Source organism: Ornithodoros turicata, chromosome 2 (assembly GCF_037126465.1).
Source record: "Ornithodoros turicata isolate Travis chromosome 2, ASM3712646v1, whole genome shotgun sequence".
NCBI lineage: Eukaryota > Metazoa > Arthropoda > Arachnida > Ixodida > Argasidae > Ornithodoros > Ornithodoros turicata.
In genome coordinates this window covers 51,183,239-51,207,964 of record NC_088202.1, presented here as the reverse complement: position 1 = coordinate 51,207,964, position 24,726 = coordinate 51,183,239, and the positions used below count along the sequence as shown (strand labels likewise).

At 44.7% G+C, this 24,726-nt stretch overlaps 1 protein-coding gene across 2 annotated transcripts; it reads left to right on the top strand.

Annotated features, from left to right (window-relative positions):
• Nucleotides 1–955: 955 nt before the first annotated feature.
• Nucleotides 956–23,927, top strand: LOC135385391 (N-acetylneuraminate lyase-like). Of its 2 annotated transcripts, none has more exons than XM_064614677.1 (11): nucleotides 956–1,133; nucleotides 1,727–1,782; nucleotides 3,458–3,528; nucleotides 10,454–10,541; nucleotides 10,637–10,694; nucleotides 11,790–11,865; nucleotides 14,043–14,135; nucleotides 14,203–14,348; nucleotides 15,230–15,361; nucleotides 15,690–15,729; nucleotides 23,624–23,927. In XM_064614677.1, the coding sequence occupies exons 1-11, from the start codon at nucleotides 1,113–1,115 to the stop codon at nucleotides 23,788–23,790; spliced, it is 948 nt and encodes a 315-aa protein (XP_064470747.1). In that variant the 5' UTR covers nucleotides 956–1,112; the 3' UTR covers nucleotides 23,791–23,927. The 2 variants fall into 2 exon arrangements, with proteins under 2 accessions (XP_064470747.1, XP_064470748.1); XM_064614678.1 differs by lacking the exon at nucleotides 23,624–23,927 and adding an exon at nucleotides 19,481–19,789 and having other exon boundaries at nucleotides 969–1,133.
• The last annotated feature ends 799 nt before the right edge of the window (nucleotides 23,928–24,726 follow it).

Genomic DNA, 24,726 nt, shown 5'->3' with positions numbered 1-24,726 from the left:
CCCCTCCAAGACAACGCAGGACTGAGATAAGTGTGACAGTTGTTAGAAGCGTTAGTAGCTGTGTGTTAATTTTGAATATTTGCTGTCCAATTGTGAGCTAGAGTAAAGATTATGTTGATTGTAGCTCTGTGTACGCGTCTAATCGCTCAGCCAGTGACTGTGATCGCGTGACCCGCTGAGTCCGAATCATAATTAGTCAAGGAGTTCCAGATATTACTTGGTATCGTCACCCGAACCCGTGACAACATGTTTCGTGGATCAGCCATTCAGGTGTGCTATAAGAAATACTTCAAATTTGCTACTGTCTACCTGAAGGCCAAGTACGCATATAAAGAAGAGGGATGTAGTTTGAATTGAAAACAAGCGTAGCTGACGGAAAGTACCAAAAAATCAGTGTGGACTCTGCGTCCGAGATAAGCAGCTTTATAAGCACCGACACTACCGTGATAATTTTTTCCTTATTTTTTGTTTCCTTTGCTTGGATAAGCTAGTAATCGCAAACACAACACAACTATAGCGCATCATCCGTTTAGTCAGTAAAAGCATTTTTCAATTAAGACCTTCTAAGATGTACCTCAGACATGCCAAAGATAACGTCTTTGATACATGACATCACCTAAAAAAACGCACATTTAACATAATTCGTTAACAGAAGCCACGAACATTCAAAATAAGAAACCGACTTCTTGATAAGCGTTCATATACCGGGTACTCAACATGTTGTTGCTGTACCTCTAAGCGTTTACGTAAGGCGAATCTTGAGTGGGTAAGCTTCTGAAATACGTTGCACATCAAGCAGCACACCTTTCTGTGTAACTGCTAAATTCGTTGAAACGCTTGTTGAGCTTTTCCTCCGTGCTTCAAACCTGCATTATCGCCCGCGATACGGGGGACGTCTTACAGCTGCACTTCGCTCCTCTAACGTTGGCTACAAGGTTCCTTCTCTGTGAAACGCCGCTTGCACGTGAGGCCCTGATATCTGAAACGGAGGAGCACTAGAGAATTACGTCAGATATAATGTCTGCTGGAACCCCGTGATAAAATACATCCATTGCTTCACTCACGTTCACTGTCCACAGGCTCCTCGAGGGACGGCGGTGCTCTTCGAAACTATGGAAGGGAAATTCGCAAAGGTTCGTCTCATTTCTCGTCGATTTTGTGACGGTCGGTCGGTGCACGAAGCATGAGGGCAATTTGTGTCCTACATGCAAGGACAATGTCGAGTCTCGGGTGTGTGAACCACCAGATAGCCTCTAGACCTCTCTAGATATCCGTCGGTACTGCATGCGGATTGGTTATGTGCATCTATTAGCACTCAATTGAGAATACAGATATATTTAGCTTAATCGAAATAAATGCGTATGTATATAACAGCACTAATTCGCGATTCTTTTGCTCGTTTTACAGTTTAAGATTTCGTAATAATGCCCCGTCTTCTCAGCCGTAAGAAAACTTCGGGGATAGTTTAATTATTTGTTGTGACGGTTACCGATCCCTACACTTATTTTTTTCTGAAATAATTTTCGGCGGCATAAAATTGTTTTCCCCCGGATTCCAGACGCCGAGCAAATGTCCTTTTGACCTCCATAATTTTTGTTTGCCGCACAAAAAATAAAAATAAAAATAGAAATAAAAAACGATATATCGGACAGTTTCAAATATTCTTCTTTGTATGTATTATTTTGCCTCTCCTGTACTGTACACACCTTGTATGTTCTGCACACAGATACAGAAGTACGAGGGTCTGTGTGTAGCTCCTGTGACGCCCTTTGACAACAATGGGTGAGTACCCGTACATATTTAACATGTACAGTAGTGTACAGTGCAGTGTAGTGTGCAAGCACTGCATCTCTTAGCGAGTTATGATTATATACTAGAACCGAAGTACGTACACCGGGGTAGAAATGGAAGTGCCTACGCTGGGATAGGCAGACTATAACGTCGGGTGTGACTTTTTCGGGTTCAATGGCTTTCTCAGATTCGGGGATGAAAAGTCTGGCGCTATTTTCACATCTATAATTCGGGGAGAAATTCGCGGTAATTGTGCCTTGGGGTGTTATCAGGTGTTCTCGTTTCTCCTCTTGTCTATTAACTCATTTCCTTTTTTTTTCTTTTTTGACCAACCAGCGCTAATCCCCGAAGGCATACACAGTGCTGACACACGTGGGTGTATTTCTGGGAACACAAGTGACCAATTCTTACATGTGTTACAAGTGGCAACCTTTGTCCGTCTTCAGTGGAAACGTCACTTGAGGATATCATAGCGACTGGAATTCGGGGAGAAATCGGGTTTAGCCCGAATTTGTCGGAGGTCATTTCGGGGGGAGGGGGGGAATAACGGTGCGGAATCTGGTTTAAACCGAAAAAGTCACTCCCTAACTGTAAGTGAATTACGCGAAGCCGCAACGAGAAACGACAAGTACTGTTGGCAAATGCTTCGTTCAAACGATTTACGTAATTTCTTTGCTTAAGGATCGGTATTGATAGGACGGCTGAAGCATACACATTGTAGACTATACAACATTGTGTGTCGGTTCTAGGATGTAGTAAGTAGTAGTAGGTTGTAGGTAGTAGTAAGTAGGATGTAGTCATGTAGTAAGGAGAGAACATAAAAGAAAATAAAGACGAACAAACACACAAATTTAGTAGCGCACCGGAACGTCCTTGTCAGTTTCGATATATACGTGACCCCCATTAGGCAAGTTGCTTCTCCCAATCATGAGCAACGAGATTAATGCAAGTGAACATTTTGTTCAATGCGGATAAGAAAATTAGAAAGTTCTTGTCGTGCACACACTTTTTGTTGCATTAACAGCTACTCAGCGGCACATCGTACAGGGGAGAGATGTCGATTAATACCTTGTGATTCGCCGCGCGTCTCACAGAGACTCAGTAAAAGAGGTCAGATTTCCTCTAAGCTCTTCTCATGTGCCTACGACTATATTACTGATAAGTGTATTTTTTAATAGTGGTATTCATAGTAGTTTTTTAATAGTGGTATTTAATAGTGGTAGTTCCATAGCTAGTACACCAGTTTCAAACATTTGCAACATTAAATTCCTGTTTCGCGCGAATATGGAGAGCTGCATAGTGTCAATGACGCTCAACGTCCGTTTATTTCACGCGTTTGTAATTAGTGATCTACACATAACTAACTGAGTATGGTTAAGTATATATGCTTGCAGGAAAACATATGAAGTACGGTATTTTAGGAATCTTCCGAAATCCACTTCCGGGTGTCGGCTATTCCTTGATATTGCGGTATATTCTGCATGATGTATGCACCCGTTTGTGTGTCAGCGAACAGTACACACACAGTCGCTAATTCGAGTATGACTCGCTTTCAAACGTCAAATGTCACAAATAATATTTGAAGAATTAGGGATGATTGAATGTGACAATATTTATTATTTCCGAGGGTCGTGCCGAACAATCAGTAACCCCTGTCCTCTTACAGGCACGTGAACCTCGAAATAATAGATAAATATGTGGAGGTCCTCCGGAAGCAAGGAATTACTGGCGCTTTTGGTGCGTATCCATTGTCATCATTTTCGTGCCCAATATGTTGCAAAACTCAATCGGAACATAAACAGCGGAATTAGTCAGACTGATAACATTTCAGTGAGAATTAGAATTACATTTAGATCGGAGCAACAACGCCAAATGCTAACCATAATATCTGCTCCCCTAACACAATATCTGAACCCTAATGTCTTCTGTACGGTTCATAAATGAGAAAGTATTATCTGAAAGAAAGAGAAAAAAAAAACAGTCTTGGAGCAGGGTGGCTGCAATAAGGACCCTGCAATTACGGAGATGGTACCTGGATTACGTAATATTAATTGCTGCTATTGATGTATTAAAGTCTAGTGTTTAACGTATGTATGAAACCATGATAAGCTCTTGTAACATGCTTGCTTTCGCCTGTGAAAGCAGCAAGCCTAGATGAGCCCAAGCAACATATTGTTTTGCTATCAACGTTTCCTAGGCATATTATAATTACAGCCTGAAGTTTTAGGGTTTTACCCGATTCTTCCCCGAATTGAAGGTTGCCTCTTTAGGGTGAAAGCCGATTTTTACCCGGCAAGTTGCCATCACTGGGATATTTCGAGGAATGCACTAGCTTACTTGTTTGGCAGAAAAATGCAGTTACGTTACCATTTGTACCAAAACACTAGAGTTATGTAGGAAAAGGACGACCGGAAGTCCAAACGAAGTGTAATGTTTAATGCCGCCAATGCGACCGAACAAACAAGCACCCCACTTTGTATCGAATGACTAAAAGAAATTCAAACCACGCGCAAAACCTTGCGGCTTGTGACTTGCGCTTCCTCGTCGTCTTCTGTAGGATGTCTTACAGCGCTCCGGGCGGCAGACGAACGAAGTCGTGTCGATGGCCTAGAGTTCCAGTTTGTTCAGGAGCTGAACTGGCCTACGAATCACAGCTCAATCAGGAAGCTGTACCTTACAAACACGGATCACCCCGTCGCTTCCGGGATAGGTTTCAATACTCCGGCCTAGGGGCCAAAGAACCCTTGAGTGAAATCTTGAAGGTACAAGCACTAGCTCCCCTGTTCGAAACGGAACGACTGCTCCGTACTGGAGACGACTGCCGCTAGGTAGCTCGGAGATGTATTCCCGGCTCCATCGAGTCCAAAACTGTGCGAGCATTTCTTCTCGCTTGCGGTTCCTCTCGAGTAGAGTAGAGTGTGTCTCTTCGGGATCATCTTGGTCATGGTCAACTTGCGGTAAGGCAGTCAGCGGCTTCCCCACAAGAAAGTGAGAGGGAGAGAGTGCAGAAAAGTCTCTGGGATCGTCTGACATGTAAGTCAGCGGTCTTGAGTTGACGATAGCCTCTACCTCGGTCAAGATGGTTATCAGGCTTTCAAAAGTGAGGCTGCTGCGTCCGAGAGCGTTCCGCAGAGAGTCTTTCACAGTCTTGATTAGTCTCTCCCAAAATCCTCCCCACCAGGCGGCGCGCTCAGCAATGAAATGCCACCTGATGTTGTGGTTGGCGCAATATCGCTGGAAAGGTTCGCCACTGATGATACTGAAGATCTCTCGTAGGTCACGGGAGGCCCGCTTAAAGGTGGTGAAGTTGTCGGAATATATCTTGGATGGAACAGACCAGCGAGAGATGAATCTTCTGAACGCCTGCATGAAAATCTGAATATTCATTGACGTGGTGAGTTCAAGATGTACAGCTCGGGTGACAGCACATGTGAACAATAAGATGTAGCACTTGTGGGTGACGTCGGAGTCGTACGGAAGGAAGTACAGAGGGCCGGCGAAATCAAGTCCGGTGACGTCGAAAGGTTGAGTCTTAGAAAGACGGTCTGCAGGAAGAGGAGCAGTTCTTTTACATGTGGGCTTGCTTCCAAATCTACGACAGACCACACAAGAATAAAGGACTTAACCGTCTGACGTCCATGTATAACCCAGTACTTCTCTCGAAGCTGTGCCAGAGTTCCTTGTACTCCAGCGTGCATTTGCTGAACGTGAAGATGCGCGATCAATAGCCAAGTAAATGGATGTCTGCTTGGAAACATAATCGGCTTGGTCGTTGCCTGGTTCAAGACACTGAGGTTCAACTGCATCTGCAAGCAGAGGACTCCTTCTTCATCGCTGAAGGTTGATAAAGCCCGCAGTTGCGTATGGCTATTAGGATGACAACCGAAGATGCTTCCTTGTACGGTTTTTAGCCAATATGTTTCGGCATGATACAGTTCTTGAGCTGTGATTGTTCCGACGTATCTGTTAGGTTCTGTATGCCTAGGGTTGTGAACAAAGCGCAGGACCCAGGCGGTTACTGCCAAATCATGAGGGAACTTGATGTAATCGCCCAACGAAAATAATGGTTGAGCAGAGGCCTGTGCAAGAGCCACAGATGTATTCAGAGGCTCATCGGTCGTAGCTTGATGCTTACTCGTTGTTGTAGGCCAAGCTGTGGATTCATCACAAAGCCAAGCAGGTCCAGCCCACCAAAGAGTCTCATTTAAGATTGCAGTTGCGGAGACCTCGCGTGTTAAGAGATCTGCAGGGTTGTCAGTGCCAGGACAATGTCTCCAACAACTCAATGGCAGGTGACGTTGAACCTCCAAAACGCGGTGGCTTACAAAACGTGCCAGACGAGAAGGTGCGGTCTTTATCCACGAAAGGGCAATCATGGAATCTGTCCATGCATAGCAGCTCGAAACAGGAATGAGCAAAGCGTCGGATACAGTCGTCAACAGTCGCGTCGCAAGCAGTGCTGCAAGCAGCTCCAACCTGGGAAGCGTCTGCCGCTTAAGGGGTGCAACTCGAGATTTTCCAATCACAAACGAGATCGTGTTCCCAGACGTAATTGCACTTCTGTGGTAGACAACGGCTCCATACGCTTGAGGACTGGCGTCGGCAAAGACGTGTAACGTAGATTTGAGCCGTTGAGGCGTCGAGGTATCAGCCAGAAGCCGTCGTTGTGAGAAACTTTGTAGAAGGCGAAGTCCTGAACACCATGTCTTCCAAACTTGGGTATCTTCCGGGGTCAGCTGAGCATCCCACGTAGACTTTTTCTCCCATAGCCGTTGAAACAGGATCTTGGCGTTGACGGTAAATGGGGCAAGGAATCCGAAGGGATCATACAACCGTGAGACACCTTGCAAAATATACCGCTTCGTATCTCTCTTGACGCTCAAAAAAGCGAGAACGGAGGCGAGGGAACATGAAAGTTCGTCATCAATGGTGTTCCTTCTGGGACCAATATGTTTCCATATTGGTCCCAGGTGCCGGGTGCCAGGTGGTATGGTGCCGGGTTTCGGCACCATAAATTCCATTTCCATCCCTTTCTCGTCTTGTCATGCATTCTCTGTGCTCAATTTCTTTTCGCATGAAGGTCATCAGGGATGAAAGACTCGAACTTTCGTCGAGAGTTCTACATTCACTGCTATTTTGAGAAGAGGATTCGACAGTACCTTCACTGCTGCCTTGAGCAGCAGACTCAACAGTGGCCAATTCGTTCGTATTAGGACTTCTCTGACGATAATACTCCAGTTCAAGGTCAGGTGGAAGCTTCCGCAGTAACTCTGTCATCAGCACAATGCCGTAGGAACCCTCTGAAACTTAGAGGCTCCTGAGGTTGCGCATCCGGACAGTCAAAAAGTCGTAGAGTTGCCTCAGTCTCGTTACGTCGTCAGAGGACCGCACATTTGGTAACTCGAGAAGATGACTCATGTGCTCGGAAATCAAACGGTGACGGCTACCAAATTGCTGCTTGAGAATATTGATGGCTGTCGGATAATTTTCGTTGGTCAAGTCCAGCCCCTTGATCGCAAGTTCCGCTTTCCCCTTGACCAGCGTCCTAAGGTATTGGAACTTCGCAATGGTAGAAAGGTTACGGTTGTCATGCATGCCGGAAACATATTGGTCCCAGAAGGGCTGCCATGATGACAACTCTCCGGTAAACGGCTCGATGTGTAGCTTCGGAAGCTTTGGTGTGCTTGCGTGATGATGTTGAGCCGACGCGGTCTGGCCTAAGCCTGCTCCGTCTGAGTCAAGTACCAATAGCGGAGTTGACTGCAGAATTGAGAGAAATCGATTAGCTCGTAGCGTGGCTGCCGTTATAAGCTCTTGGTAGTCGTCGCAGCCTTGCGCTTCTTAGTCGATCTCGTCGTCATCTAGAGCTACAGCGATCTCGCGGTCCATGTCTGACAGTATAGATGCCTTGGCTGTTAACAAAGAGAGCTTGAGCTCCAGATCTTCCCTGGACGAAGAAGGCGAGCTGACGATGTTCTTGATTTCCTCCGCAAGTCTGGTGATTCGAGAACGAATCGGGGCGCTGCCGGCGAAGACGTTTCATGACTTCTGTAGGATTCTCTGGTGTCCTTTCGTCCAGAGGCTGCGGTTCCCGGGTTTCGGCACCAAAAGGATGTAGGAAAAGGAGGACCGGAAGTCCAAACGAAGTGTAACGTTTAATGCCGCCAATGCGACCGAACAAGCACCCGACTTAGTATCGAATGACTAAAACAAATTCAAACCACGCGCAAAACCTTGCGGCTTGTGACTTGCGCTTCCTCGTCGTCTTCTGTAAGATTTTTTACAAGTTAATTTGAATAACTGAGCCCAGTTTCTCTTCGAATTTAGCGTACTTGTACCCCCCCAATTTAGAAAAAATACTTCCCGAAAACTTCAGTCTCTAATTATAATGGAAGTGTGGGTGTGAATTTTTGTTGTACTCAATGTTCCTCACCCGCAATGGAACGCTGACGCTCAATCTTTCTCATTCTTCGTGCGCGTCATGAACACAGAAATTTAGCGACTTCCCATGTGATCTGGTCATGTGGAGTCTACTATACCAGAGCTGTCCGCTGCAAGCGCTTTTCACATTCCTTTGTTTATTTCTTTTTCCCGTATGCTAAGCCTGCGGTGGCGTAAATAAGAGGAGATGGTACAGTTTTCGATTTTTTGACTTTTTAGCGCTGCTACGAAACCCTTGGAGCGTCTTTAAAGCGGTTCGTAGGAAACAATAAGTGCAAAAATCAGTTGCAATACAAAACGGACATCCCTCTCAAAAGTTCGTACAGTCGTGTTCAACCTAAGAAGAGCATCTGTGCAGGTACTCAGGGAGAGCTTTATAGTACGTTCTTACTATGAACTACGACTTTGACTATGACAATGCATGTTACCAAAAGCATGCATGACTCGAAGAAACTGTATGCACAACGCTTCAAACACTATGTTGCCTTCTATTGGTAAAATATAGTGAGATGAAAAGGCATCCGCAATTCCGTCATTATGTTGAATATGACTATAGTGTACGCTTGAAGTGTGTTCATATTTTTAACTTGCGAATGAGCTCTGCTCCTTTCTTCTGAACCTGATGAAGATCTGAGCAAGGGCGATCTGATGTGTCTTATACATGGCCGAGTAAGAGAAGTTGCATTTGCTCCGGCTTGTCAAGTCATTTCAGAAGAATACAGTAAGAATTATGCAACACAACCATGAAGCCGAATTCTGAACTGTCACGCAATGGCAAGAGTTCCTTCCTGCATAGCTATACACTCTAGAAGAGGGCGTAACGCACTGAGAAGCGACCGTCATTCAGAATGATAATGTTCTGTTTCCGGATGCGTTGAAGGTAGGAATGGAAAGCATTTTTGTATCAATTGGCATGTGTCCGGATTGATACAAAACTGTGTGCACTTCAATATTGTTTCAACACAACTGAGACAGCATTAATTCAACAAAACATGGATTGTTGCAACACAACACAAACAACATTATTTCTTTGCTAACTGGCTTTCGGCTCTGACTTGATTCTAACTTGCTTGGGTAGCATTTTTTTTAATACGCACCAACCTGTATTTACTGTCTGTGATCAAGTGTATGCTTCCGTTTTCGAAAGCACGTGCTCTGTCACACGGGCTAATTTAGTGTCACTTTCAACATGGGACACTTGCACTTAGCGTCGTTCGTGTGCTGTCACACAGCGTCTTTTATCACTCGGCAGAAAGTGAACTAAAGATTTAGTGAGTTCCCCAAAGTCGCTCCGCTTCTCTTCGGCTACCGAGTGCGTAGCCTCGATGGCTCGTTTGTGGTACAAGTTCAAATACTGAAAAAAAGCGAGGGGCCCTCACATCACAATATTTCACAAGAAGTTTCAACAGCGTGTTTATTTGATTTTAGTACAGTGTGACATTGTGCCAAAAAACATGTCATTACTCTCGCTAATAGCCTGTGAAAACTTCACGGTCTCGGTTATCCGGAGGCGGTCATTTTTGTTGTGGCGCATGTTTAAAGCCAATTTATTTTATGTTGGAAGAAGATTTGCAGGAAGTGTTCCTAAATGAAATAACTTGTGGCGCACACCTAAAAATTTTGCCGCTGTCTTTTCTTATCTATCGTAACTGCCATCATCGCTTAAGTGACGCTTACTTAAAGCGTGCAGCAAGCACGTAGTGAAAGTGACATTCGCTTGGTTGCACTGTACTTCACGAAAATGACACTAAATTAGCCATTGTGACGGGGTACTATTTTCAGTAAATTGAGTGTTGAACTATTCATTGGTGCATTTAAAAAAAGTTCTTGACTGTGTGTGGAGAAATCACCCAGTATCCACATGCTCGACCTGCCCGACCCTTCTTGTCAACTAGACTCTACCTCTTATGACTGGCTACGGTTACATCAAAGGAGAGCAAACATGTTTAGTGCAATTGACAACGTAGCTGAAGGCAGAGAAAAACACTCGTCGGGTAAAAAACGGCGGAAAGCTAACGGGATACCTACGGACTGAACAGCGTAGGCGTCATCTACCCTTTCCGAGGCGTAGGCGGCGATGGTACCGCACTCCACCGACAGCAACATTGTTTTTTTTTATTTAGCACATTAAATGCACTGAATGCAGTGTAGCAGGTCCCCATTTTCTTGTCACCCTCTGCATAATGTTCTTACATATTCCCCTTCGCCCATTACACTGCAGTCAACGGAACAACCGGAGAGGGCTTGTCTCTCAATGTTTCTGAAAGAAAGAAACTAGCTGAAAAATGGATACAAGCTGCTGATGGAAAGTAAGTATGTTTCTTTATTTAGCTTGGATTCACATTTCTGTGTGTGGAAGGCAGAGAGGAGACTAAACTGCGAGACATACCCTTTCGGCTTTCAGGCTTGAGTTGTTGATGATACAAGTCTACGCCGATTCATTACCTGACACACAGGATCTGGTAAGTAACGCATACATGTAGGTTAAGGGCCTTTGCTGATCGCATTTGCAAGAGAGAAATGTAATACCCCTGTCACACGGGCAGCCTTCAATGATCATTCAAACCAATAGTCATTGTGCAGGAGCGTGGCGCCAGCAAGCGTGTAAAGTGTCACCTTCTCAAAGAGCATTCGATCGAATGCTCCCTGACAGGTTGACACGTTATACGCTAGGAGGCGCTACGCACCTGTTCAATCGCCGTTGGTTTGAATGGATCATTGAAGGCTGCCCGTGTGACAGGGCTATAAGAGCACGCCGTGCCAACACTTTACACGTGTACTACATGCTGTTGAAGTGGACCAGTCCAGCCAAATACCTGGTATTATCTTTACTGTTCTTACATGGTCGGCAACATTTCGAAACTTTTTTGCGTCCCGGAGTCGAAGAGGCATTGACCATATCGTGGCGGAGACCTCGAACATATCTAACCACGTTTGCTTCACTCCCAGAGTAGTTGGTGCGTCTACTTACAGACAGCACATTAATAGTAATGCTGGTAGCGCACCTGTATTGGCGTACTCTTCCTTCTTTTTTTTATTTTTATAACGCGAATGAAGTCAGAGCAGGCATTTCAGTTTTCTACTGCAGGAGCTATCCTTGATGATTCTTCATTCGAAGCGAGCAAGGGTTGAAATTACAAATTGAAAGGGTTGAAAGCTGCGTAAAATCCGCAGTAAACGTCTGGATAATGTATTCCGGATAGCAGGCAAACAATTAGAATGCAGTACAATTGCACTCTTCGTGGTTTCTGTGCTTAAATTTTTTCTTGCAGAAATATTCTCACAGAATAGAAACTATTTACAGAAATTGAGCTTTAGCGGGCTCCTACGAGATTCCCGAAAGTACCGACACATTGTTTTTCTTTTTTTATCGAGACCCACTTCCCCTGGTAGAGGAATACGAACGTTGAAGCGCCTCGTGAGGATTTATGTTATATTTGAGGGACGTCTATGCCGAAGTCGCGAACCAACACACGAAATGATTGTTGTGTATTTCACATATAGTCCTTATGCAGGTGAACATAATTTCTGTGATTCTGCTTTGTTCCGAAATGTAGGCCCATCATGCTGAATCAATTGGTGCTGACGCCATTGCAGTCCTTCCCCCGATTTACTACAAATGCTGCAATAATGGTATGTCATCGGAATCGTTGTTTCATAAATTTGTGAATAACACTGGGAAATTTGTCAAAATGTTTCACTGCCTTTGTACACTTGGTGATACAAAACGAAGCTGGTTCCCATAAAATAAAAATAACTTTGCGCAGACGACTAAGCACAGGGTGTGTCGCCTGGCCACAGGAGCCATTGTGAGGCGTTTTTTTGTTTATTACCAATTTCCGTTCGTATATACATTATACATTTATTGACTCTGTAATTTCTTCACGGATTGTTCAATGAGTACTGTGATGAGGGTGGTGATGAAGGTCTCCTGAAGTCGTACGAGTACGTGCCTCAATGAGACGAGCCTTAGTTTTACAAATATGATACTCTGGTTCGGTCGTGTAAGCGTGATATGAGACACTTGACCCGAGAGTCTGCACCCCCCCCCCCACAACTGATAGAAAGGAAATATTAGCTGAAGCCGATTACGGCTCTCCTTCGCTGAGAAGATAAAGCGTAGCGGAAGAGCTATACTCCCTTTCTCTATGTATAGCTGCCCTCGGTGGCTCAGTCGGTAGAGTGTTCGCTCGCTGATCCCACGATCGCGGGTTCAAACCTGGCGGAGGACAGTGGCAACTTGGTGGAAAGGTACAAATTGCCCAGACACGCCGCCTTCCGCGAGGGACGTTAAGTGTAATGCTCCGTGTGTCGAAATTTCGGCTCAGGTGGGCAAAATTAATTCACAGACGCGACGTCGCCACTGTGGCGTCACTCATGATCTCAGTTGTCTCGTGATATAAAGCCCGCATTATTATTACTCTATATATCAGGCCATAGACAAGGAACCAAATGCAGAAAGACAGACGAAATGCTAGTGCGTCCCTTATGTCCCACCTTAGATAACTTAGGAAAAATAAGTATTTAAAGAGATTGAAACATTTATTTTACTGAAAAACAAGCTTTCGGACGGAGTCCGTCCTTCATCAGGTGCGATACATTGAACACTTAGCAGAGATATTTATACTAATGTACATCAATTGATGTACATTAGTGTAAATATCTCTACCAAGTGTTCAATGTATGTTTCATCCTTTTCATACCCTTGTTTTTCAGTAAAATAAATATTTCAATCTCTTTAAATACTTATTTTATCCACTTGCGAGTGCTAGACTTCTCCCATTTTTGCCTGTTAATAACTTAGGAAGTAAGACAATGGATTTATATGCCATCAGATGTATACAGTATACACCTGTTTCTGTGGGTCAGGTGGCGCGAGTGAGCAGCAACGTCAGCGCCCCAAAGTATGCAACACGCGGTAGTTTCGCAGACGACGGGGCACTTTTTTATGCGGATTTCCTACAAGTTCTGTAGCACTCCTTGACGCATATCGCTTTAAACACCACGTAGAACCCGCTGATGAAACTCCCTATTGTTTGGATTACTCTTTGGATCCGTGGCCGCTTGGGCAGGAAATGGCGATGTGCAAACTTGTCTGTAACAGCCCAATCACCAAACTTGCGACACAGAACAACGTTGGCTAGCTGAAATAACTTTCAGTTTATCTACTCATCGTATATAAATAAACAGCGAGGTGCTTGAGGGCATACGACGCTTTGGTACTTGTCATCGCCCTCTAAGCGATGACATCAAAGGCGTGCAAGTTACAATTACTCTGATTGGCTTGTAGATGTAAACACCAGGGCACCGGCCCCCAATGCGAAGCGGCACATTGTTCGCTATTCATCCCTAATGGCATTTTTTAGTGATCTAAAAGAGAACTTTACCTAAGATATGACCCTAGTCAGTCACCATTCAGAATGATGTCGCTTTCTGACTGTTCCAAGTGGAAGAGTATTTTCGGACACTCAGTGACAGCCACAGAAGAGTGTACTCCCCGCTATCTTCTTAGTCCCGGAGTGATAATGATGTCATCCCGTCAACTGATAGGACTTGAGCGTGCCATGTGATGAAATTCTGTTCTTAAGGTGTACGTGATTATTGACGCCAGGACGAAGGACTTTGATTGCACAATTATCGACTTTCGATGCTTCATTCACCTTCCCTTAGATTACCCTGCATGCGTCACAGGGACGGATTTTCTTGCATTTAGCTCCCATAACATTATCAGAATGTCATGTTAGGCACCAAGCTACTATCCCTTTCTGTTTCATGAAACGTGGTGCTTTAATATTTTTTCTTTCCGTAAGACCAACTTATCGAGTACCTGAAGAATGTTTCATCAGCTGCCCCGAAGACGCCACTGTTGTATTACCACCTGCCGGAACTCACCGGCGTATACCGTAAGTGACCGATGTCGACGTGTCGTCCCATCAGTGATGAACTTGTCGTCGTCTCCTGGCATTGCAGTCAAGTTCGATGACTTCCTCTTGGCCGCAAGTAAAGCTGTACCGACACTTTGTGGTGCGAAATATTCTTCCAGTGATCTCAAAGACTTATCTGGGTTCCTCAAACGCGATCGAAATCATTTGAAGATTTTCTTCGGTTGCGATGAGGTAAGCTGTCACTTTATCATGTAAGAATACGAGCATCATACGTTCTAATTAAAATCCTACCACCGAACACAGAAATCAGCTTGAAAGCTACGTTGGGAATGCAGCCATAAAAACTTTTCTATCTCTGTGATATTTCTCACAGTTAGAAGAATAAATCCGTGTGCAAGCGTGCGCTATGGTTAAGCATACACGTGTTTGTCCTGCACACGTGTCCTACAATGTTCGGTATAGTTTCTTGACCGACCGCGAATGACTCATCAGCGGAAAATTCCAGGGCACTCGAAAAGGCTCTCTCATGCAGTGGTAGCAGGTCTGTCATAAAGACAAAAGGAATAATAATCAGCAACATTGATCATTTTTATGGTCAGTCTTCTGCGAGCCGGACGCTGCAAGACGCCTTCAAAATGTGGTCTTTCTTGTTTTGAAATACACATTTTTCTGATGATGTGCAAAAAGATGGTTCATGTGCCATAAACACCCCTAAAGAAAGTTTCGGGAAAAGAAGATCTAGATTGAGCTCAAAACGCGGTACTAGAGGACAGGTTCCATAGGAAAGGTCAAGTAGATGAAAAAGGTGGCAGAAATTTGTGAAATCGAACTGTATCAGACAAAAACAAAACAAAGAAACAAACAAAAAGTAGTGTATGTAGTAAGTATAAACTCCTGAAATGGGGTACTCCTGAAATGTCAGAAATGGGGTACAAATATGTTCCGGGGAAATTACTAAGTATAATACAAAACATACCAAGAAAAGTCAGTCTGGGATGACGTCAAGTAACCTCGTGCATTGTGCACCATTTCATTAAGATAATGTACCTCAAGGATGCGGTCTTAGTAAATACGACGTTTGTATGTGACAGCTCTTTCTCTCTACTGGACAGATCCTCTTGTGTGCCCTTGCTCTGGGAGTGACGGCAGCCATTGGCGGAACTTTCACTTATCAAGGTTGTGTGGCCAAGGCGGTTTTCGACAGCTTTAGGAAGGGAGACTTGACTGCTGCCCGTACCCATCAGGCAAGGGCTACTTACAGCTACGTAACCTGTGTGATTGAAATAATGAGGAGTCAAAATGAACTAGTCGTTAGCTTGTCTACTATATCAAAGAGTGGCATTTACAGTGATGGGACAATCATGCATGATGCAGTCATGCTTAGTATGGAGAAAACTGGTGGACGAATTCAATGATGGTCAATGATAGACAGTCAATGATGAACAGTGGCATCGTAATGACTCAATACATAGTATGTCTAGACGTCATCGTAAATGCTAGTGAAGCAAAGTACTATGACTTTGTGTTTCGAAGAGTGCTTATGCTTACTTTACATTCTTATCCCTGTCTTAGCTCGCTGTGAGAGAAGGGGCAGGACTGATATCGAAGTACGGTAAGTGATTCGAAATATATGCTCCTATTCTTCACATTACTAATAGTGAAATGGACTTCTACACAACATTGCAGATGACCCTGTACTTAAAATGTGAGAACCCTCCCCCAGAACAACACGGAAGCACGGAAGCGCGATTTGCATGAGAACATAGAGTTTAAGCCGAGAAAGAAGCGCCACATATGCTCATCGAAAAAACCTGACACCAGCCCTTCTACATAATTCAAACTCCACAGCCTGCGCATGCAATGTCCTGAAAGTTGATATAGGTACTATCGTGAGCTTTATGAAAAGGAATTTGCGAGCGCGTGGCAGATAGCCTCGTCCGTTACTCACGGCGACGCCTTGTGGCTCATTCGGTATGGAAGTGGAAAGGGCGCTGCTGTGCCTTCTGTTACCGTCACCCCCATCACACTCCTCTTGACAAATGATAATGCGAGCGGCGCTCTTACGACCTAATATCACAGGCTGACAGGACGGGGTGCCGGCACCAGACAAAACAGAAAAACTCACTGTGTCGCCACAGAGCGCCGCCACAAGTAGCAGAGGAGGTTATCAGCCACAAGTGGTAGAGGAGGTTTCCTCTCATAAAGCTCACGATAGTACATAGGGTACTGCATAGGGATAGTACATAAGGTACAGGGGGGTTGTATGTATCTTATCAGTGGTGCACGCCAGAACTGTACCAGAAAAACAAGCTCATGCTAGGTGACCGAGAGACACGGAACAAGAGGGACGGACGACTAATCCTCAGGCTCAGCAAAAGATTTATTACACAGACCCAACTATATACCCAAGAGGCGACGCAGAGGGGGCGAAGACAAAACGACGGATTACTAATCACCTTGCCACGTGTGGCCATCTCGACAGACTCTTTCAGTAACCTCCGTCTTTTATCCTTTTCAAGCGCAAGTACATTGGTCTCACGAAACAACTCTGCGTCGCCTCTTGGGTATATACTTCGGTCTGTGTAATAAACCTTCTGCTGAGTCTGAGAATTTGTCGTCCGTCCTTCTTGTTCCATGTCTCTCGGTCCCCCACCACAATAACAGCTTGTCTGCACCGGCCCTCTCCCTTCTTTCCAAACCTAACAAGATCACAATATGTAGAATACATTTGTAGTTAGGTAAATGTAGTTAGGTTGGGCGATGTCAAGTTTAATCTCTTAGAAGCTTGATGTCGTAATGCTGTGTGGGATGTTCCCTATCAGGTTATCCCCTGCGTGGACATTTTGTATTGTAACTTCCGTACAACGACAGCGGGAAGGATAAATTTGCAATGCAAAACAAAAACAAAAAATAAATAAATCATCTACGACATAGACTATAACCGTGACTGTGACCCTGGAAACGCAAAAGACGCTGCGAATGTTTTGTAAAGCGACACCCAACAACCCATTTATATCGATGTTGATCAAACGTGCGGGAGACAATCATGTTAATGCGTGTATAACATTAATAAACCGGTATTTGCCGAATAAAAGTGGTCACCGTTGGCATCCAGACACCGCTGCCAGCGCTGTGCCATAGTTTGAAAATCATGCTGGAAGAACTGTCGCGGTTGTGATGTCAAGAACTCACCCGCTGCATGACACACATCTATGTTGTTCTGGTAGCGCCTCCCTGACAGAAAAAATCAGCTAGGCAGTGCTTCCTAAACTCTGCCACCCTGCGATGTACCGAGATCATACGATACCGCGTAACTCCCCCCCTCCCCTGAGCTTTTCGATTTTAGCGAATGAACAATGAACAGTAATACCCAAAAACTGTCGCTGAAATTTAATATGAAGGTTCATATAATGACAGTGGGTCAGCTGGGCTACAAACCACTGCACAATGAAAAATGACGTGTCTCAACAGGAATTGCTGTTCCTATTCGCTAGAGTCAGTTTGTTTGTTACAGACCTCGGGGATCACTATCACGAGCTCTTATGACGCATAGCAGTGGGTGGATCATGGTCTATGGACATCAATTGCTGTTCTCTTCATACCGAGCCGTTCCGCGACCCCCACTGAATCTGTCATGACCCCGCCGGGGGTCGCAACTCCCGGATTGGGAGACACTGAGCTTGGGACATGTGGTGCGAATATAGAGGATAAAGAAAATTTCGTGCCCTAGCTCAAGAGATGTCAGTTGGGACATATCTCTGTTACACATGGGAACGAGCGTTGTCATGCAAAACCGTGACCCATGACCTAGACAAAGACATCATGTTTTCTCTCCATTGATGGTTGCTTGTGGTGAAGCGGTGAAGCTGGTGTGTGCCTCGTTCATTTCTTGAAGTCCAGAGCAATCACTGCCCGAATTCATGGTTTCACCTTCTCTGAGGAAGACGCATGGTGAACGATTTCATCTAGAGGCGACAAGGCAGAAGGAGCTTTTGTTGAGGCCTTACACAGCGCCCTGAACGCTCAGCGGGACCTAACCGCTGTGTTGATCGTCGACGATTGTCGTAAGAGACACACTTACCATCGCTGGTAAAAAGCAATCCAATTGAAAAATCGCTTCTCGGTTATTTACCAGCACGCACTACGTGCTGAGCCGGCTTGTGCAGGGGAGTCATCTTATGAGACAGCCGCTTATCCTACTTTTTCGTCTTACCAGTTGCTGTCATGCGCCGCACTACGATGGAATGCTGCACACACCCTCTCAGCTATCGTATACAGGCTCTTGCTGTGTGTGAGCTTCCACGATCTGTTTCAGAAGCTAATTTGAAAACGATTGTGCCAGACATTCACATTGGTGATTTTCCAACGATGTGTAGGCTGTGCGATATTTCACAAACCAACGACAAATGGTGCGCGCGGTCTCTGGTTTAAACGTCGTTCGATCTTTTTTTCTTCCGCGAAGCGAGCAGGCTTGGAAAATGGTTATAACTCGTTCGAAAAAATGCACCCTCAGTTGTAATGCTTCCATTTTTTTCGCTTTCAGGGCACGTTGCTACACAACAGCACATCTAACATAACCAACTTAGCTTACCAGACAGTTGTCTAATAATAACGCGACATTCAACACGCAGTGTCAAGAGCCGATTCCTTTGAGCCCCCTTCGGGAATCTCAGCCAATCTTGCAAGCGGACATTTGATCATTGCACCATTGACATTTACATTGCAATTTAAGTTTCGTGGGATTATATGAAACACGTGGCGAGAAATGCCAGCGGTGTCTGCGACATTTACCCAGAACACTTGCGATAAACGCAACAGTGCAACTGGTACACGACATACAGCATCAAAATTTTACGGGTTCCAGACACGTAGTGTATTTTTTCGAGCGTACTGAAGACGAAATACCCCATGCTGCTACTTTTAAACAGTTCGACAACGTTCTGGAGTGGGCTGACAGCAAATTCGAGCAAGAAGTGCAGTTTTAGGTTTCTCTTGCTGGGGCCCGTTATTCGTGGAAACGGTCTCCAGTGCCACTAGTTTTACACAAATAAAAACAAAATTTTGCGTTTCAACCATTATGTTCTAAGCTCTCCGCAATGGTTAGCGAGGTGAAAAGGAAATGCTGGATGCCTCTACTGATCAGAGAACCAGTCTTTGGCAGTAAGCAAGTTACAGGTAACTTGCGCCTCTATCTATTTAGCCCTTTCTGTTGAAAGTAGCTCTAAAATGTAATTCATAAATAAGCTATTCATAAAGCGCCATGTTTTTCACATACCAGCCTTCACACGTCCTTTCGTCGTTATTCATAACGTTGTAGCGGGAAAGCTTGGACAGGAGCTGAACTGCATTTTTTTTTCTTTTAGGTCACTGGTTGTCAGGTCTCAAGTCGACAAGCTGTATAGTAACTTCTCTGGACTTTGGATGTACCCGTTCGCCTGTGTGCCCTATAACCTCTGAGAAGCTCAAGTTGTTGGCGGAAGATGTGCGCGATTTAGCGTTGACTATTCGTTAGAAACAATCAAAAAGAAACTATCTGTTTTAGTGTCTGTAAGATCGCTATGTTGCGGCGATACTATCGCTGATACTATCGCTTATATATCTAAACATGTTCAGTACATTAATGCACGATGCTTCTAATATGGCATTATTCAATGAACTTCCTTACACCTCTATAGAGTACGGTATATTTCAAGTGGAACATAGTCCATTCACATAGGGCCCATGTCTAGTTTAGCGGCGCCACTTGGTTTCAAACTTCTAATCTACATACCTGGATAGAATTTTGCATGGTGCATCGTAATCCAAAATAATCAAGCGGCGGTCGGTTCCACGAATTCCTCCAGAGATCAGTTTCCCCGGGAAAGTTTCGGCAGCGGCGACCATGTCATCTCCATGCGCCCCTTGTTTACGTATGACAGCTTACGCACACCTCGCACTCTTCCCAGCATGCATTTCGCCTGTTCCCTCTCGCTCGTTGCCAAGAATGCACGATGAAAGCACTAGATCTCGACGGGTATCGTTTGTGTGACTCCTACGCATCAGCCATAGAGCTTGGTTTTCCTCACTAAACGAAGTGTAGTGAGGTTAGGTTAGGTTAGGTCAGTACATATTACACGCTGGGGGGGGGGGGGGGGGGGGGGGGGGGGTCCGGGGGGGCGGTAGCCTTCCCCCCCCCCCCCCCCCCCCCCCCCCCCCCCCCCCCCGCAGTTGTTCGAGACTGTGCTGGCAGAAGACAGTGCCAATTTTGGCGCGGAGCAATTGCGTGAGGAGGAGGCCGACTGTCGTCCGATAGCGGAGTTTTTTTTATATTTTTATTAATACTGTAAGCCAATATGTGGCCCAAACAGGAGTGGCATACATGTTTGACACATACTCAACAATGGACAACTAAACAAACTAAACAGAGCTCAGTAAATCTACCCATCAAAACACGATCATACACTATATCTATTAAATCAACTTTTTATCAACACCACAAGGCATTCTATTGAGAACAAAAATAAAATTGCTCCACGTTACTTATAAAATTACCTGACTCGAAAACACTTCCGGGTAATGAATTCCAATCTTCTATCGTTCGAGGAAAGAAACTATATTTAAATGCATTAGTTCTTGCAAAAATTGGTGCTAGCATTTGTTCCCGCTGACTGTGTCGTGTTCTTCTCAACAAGGACGGTTTCAGAGAATTTGGTAAATTTAATGCGACATTTCCCATCAGACCCTTACGAAGAAATAATATCCGACAAATTTTTCGGCGCAGTTCAAGTGTCTGAATGTTGTTTACCTGCGTCAGCTTACTAGGTGAGTCAGTTCTTCTGTATTTCCCAAAAATGAATCTTATGGCTCTTCTCTGTACCCTCTCCAGTAGTGTAATATCCTTTTTCTGATACGGGTCCCAAACTACTGCTGCATATTCAAGTTTTGATCTAGCAAATGTGTTATATGCGAGTAGCTTTGTTTGTGCCGGTGCATATTTAAGTTTCCTTTGTATAAATCCTAATTTCTTCAGGGCTAATGCACAGATGTCAGAAATGTGATCAGACCACGTTAGTCTACTATTGATTGTCACCCCCAAGTATTTATACTTCTGGACTTGGGATATTTCTTGGCTCCCAAGCAAATATGGGAACACACTCGGTAACTTTTTTCTTGCAAGTCGCATCAGTACTGTCTTATCCAAATTAATCTTCATTCCCCATTGGCTACACCATTCTAAAACTGCTACCATAGAATTCTGTAATAATAAACGATCAGCATGGCTCGTGACCTCCTTAAAAATCACACAATCGTCTGCAAATAGCCTTATTGAAACACCTTCTGGAATCACAGTAACAATATCATTGATATAAATTAAGAACAACAACGGTCCCAATACGCTTCCCTGAGGGACACCGGAACTAACAGCACACATGCCTGAAGGACGATTACTAATTTCTACAAACTGTTGCCTGTCATTGAGGTATGTTTGGATCCATCTCACAACAAATGCAGGGAGCCCTAAGCTTTCCAAACGATATAACAACTTTCCATGTGGGACTTTGTCGAAGGCTTTGCAAAAATCCAAGAACAACACATCTAATTGACCACATTTGTCTAGTACACTGGAAAATTCATGTACAACATCCACAAGCTGAGTGACAGTTGACATATTTTTTCTAAAGCCATGCTGATATTTGGACAAAACATTGTGGTCACTTAAGAACTTCTGTATGTAGACAACAAGAACGTGTTCAAGTAATTTGCAACTAGTACTAGTAATTGACACCGGCCGGTAATTGCTGACAAGTAACTGATCACCTTTTTTGTGAATAGGGACTACACGTGCCTTAAGCCAATCACCAGGTAAAACACCTGTAGATAACGACAAGTTAAAAAAGTGTGTTAAAGAACCAGCTATCTGTTCCGCGTAGCGCCTCAGGAATACATTTGGGACCCCATCAGGCCCTGTTGATTTTTTGGGGTTCACATTGAGGAGCATCTCAAGGACACCCTCTCTACTTAGAAAAAGGTCACAACCAGAATCAGTAAGTTGATTCCGTAATTGGTAGTAATCCCGTTCCAAGTAGACAATTTGAAAATAGTTGTTAAATTCGTCAGCAATTAAACCCGCTTCAGTTATAGGTACATCATCTACACTTATTTTTGTTACTTCTTTTTGTGGTTGTTTCAGATAGCGCCAAAATCTCTGCGGATCGTTCTTAATAAATCCTTCAACCCTATGCTTAAAAAAGTTTGTTCTAGCTTGTTTAACTTTCGTCACCAAGGAACGTTTTAAGGATATGTATTCTGGCAAGTAAGTTCTAAATTTTTTACGTAACCGCTTAATTTTACGTTTCATGTGAATAATTTCACGGCTAATCCAAGGGTTTACTCTGCGCTTTGGGACTCTTCTTATGGGAACAAAATTGTCAATACAATACCCGACAGTGACACGAAACTGTCTGACGAGTTGCTGCGCGATACGACGACGACGAAACTGACGAAACGAAGCGACGAAACTGACGACGAAACGAGTTGCTGCGCGTCTTAGCAACGAACAGGCGAAAGGCATGCTGGGAAGAGTGCGAGGTGTGCGTAAGCTGTCATACGTAAACAATGAGCGCATGGGGATGACATGGTCGCCGCTGCCGAAACTTTCCCGGGGAAGCTGATCTCTGGAGGAATTCGTGGAACAGACCGCCGCTTGATTATTTTGGATTACAATGCACCATGCAAAATTCTATCCAGGTATGTAGATTAGAAGTTTGAAATCGAGTGGCGCCGCTAAACTAGACATGGACCCGCTGATGTGGAAACCTGCAGGAAAGAAGCCAACGCTTGCCACCTAGGGCATAATGTGATAACATCTCATAGCGTGTGTGAGATCACCGTTTAGACGGCTAGGTAACCATATTTGGGTTCCAGGTGGTGGTAAAGAACAAAATGCTTTGTTGGGCTAGTTGGTAATTCATTGCTAGACCGGGAAAAAACACAGCGCGAAAACGACAACCACGGGAGGAACATAAGACACACACGGGCGCTTACTCCAACTAAACTTTACTGCACTGAAGGGTGCGCAGCTACAGGAAAGAAACAGGAAAAAGCAAAACGGAAAAGCAGGTAGATAAGAACAACCAAGACAACTTAAAAAAATTTACTAGACAATCTAGTTCTTCGCCTGTTCAAGTAACCGCCTCTCACCCGAGGCAAGCGAGATAGATGTATCACTGATACAGAGAGAACCTTTCTTTCTGATAAAGAAGGCCTCCAAAAGTTCACGGGCAAACTTATCTCTGCTCCTGCCCAGATTCCTAATTGATTTAAAATCCGGGGTACATTTGCATTTTTTACAGTGGGTGGGTAGGTGCAATTTGTCCATACTTTTTAACGATCTTTCGTGCTCCCTAGCTCTATCATTGATGCATCTACCTGTCTGTCCGATGTAAACTCTACCACAGGAGAGGGGAATTTCGTACACGACACTTACGCGACATTCCACGTAAGGCGACATATGTTTTTTACCACAGCTCTTCACATCAACTGCAGGACCGTTGACCTTCCGGCAAAGAGCTCCCAGTTTCCGAGGGGCCGAGAGCACCAAAGGAACACCGAACTTGTTGGCCACCTTCTTCATGTTGTGGGTTACCCTATGTATATAGGGCATAACTACAGGTCTGAAGGAATTCCGTTCTAAAGCCGGTCTGCACCCTGGTGTTCAACCCTTGAACTTCTGTAAAAAGGCCTCCGCGACAGCCAAAAGAACCCGGCCAGGAAAACCCGCAGAACGCAACCTTCCCAGCTGATCATTAAAGCTGTCCAGCATAAGATGGGGACATGACCTGCTTAGCGCGGACTCCAAGCATAACGATGCTATAGCCCTCTTGACAGTCCTAGAGCGCGCAGAATCAAATGGTAAGATGTCCTTTTTGGCCCATGGCCTGTAGCGCCAGCACACTGTTTTACGCTCCCACATGATTTGAATGTCCAGAAACTGCAGGTTTTGACGTTCAGGCAACTGGCCCCACGTGGCGCAATGAACGTTCGACGAAGGTAATGAGTAATGTCACCCTGCTTTACTCAATCGAAATGTAATGCATTACCATCACTCATTACTTGCTGGCAAAATGTAATGCATTACCATTACTCATTACTCAAAAGTACTGCATTACTCCCCACCTCTGCGTCACACCACCGCCACCACGCTATTACGGGATATCTGAAGGAGCTATCGGGGTTTTCTACAGCTGACCGAAGATCTTCCTCACAGACTACTAGCCAGCGACGACAATTGTTTTTGTGCAATGAGGATGTTTCTTGTGCTACCCCACGCAAACCCATCAAAATAAGGTACTGTCGTTGTGGTAAGGTTGTTCTCCTGCAATCCCCTACAACGAAAAAGTAAAATGCTAACCTAAACTATGGAGTGGTCTTTCGCTAAGCGAAATGCGGGCGCGCACTTTGCAAGCCGCATCGATATCAAATGGTATATACTGGAAAAATCGTTTCAAACGTGCAAGGTTGAGCGCGGCGACACCACTATTAGTAGTTTCAGGTTTGGTCGGTTGGTGCTTCCTTTCCGAGAGGTCCTCCTGCAGACATGGCAGCCTGTTGCTCGGGAAATGGATTATGT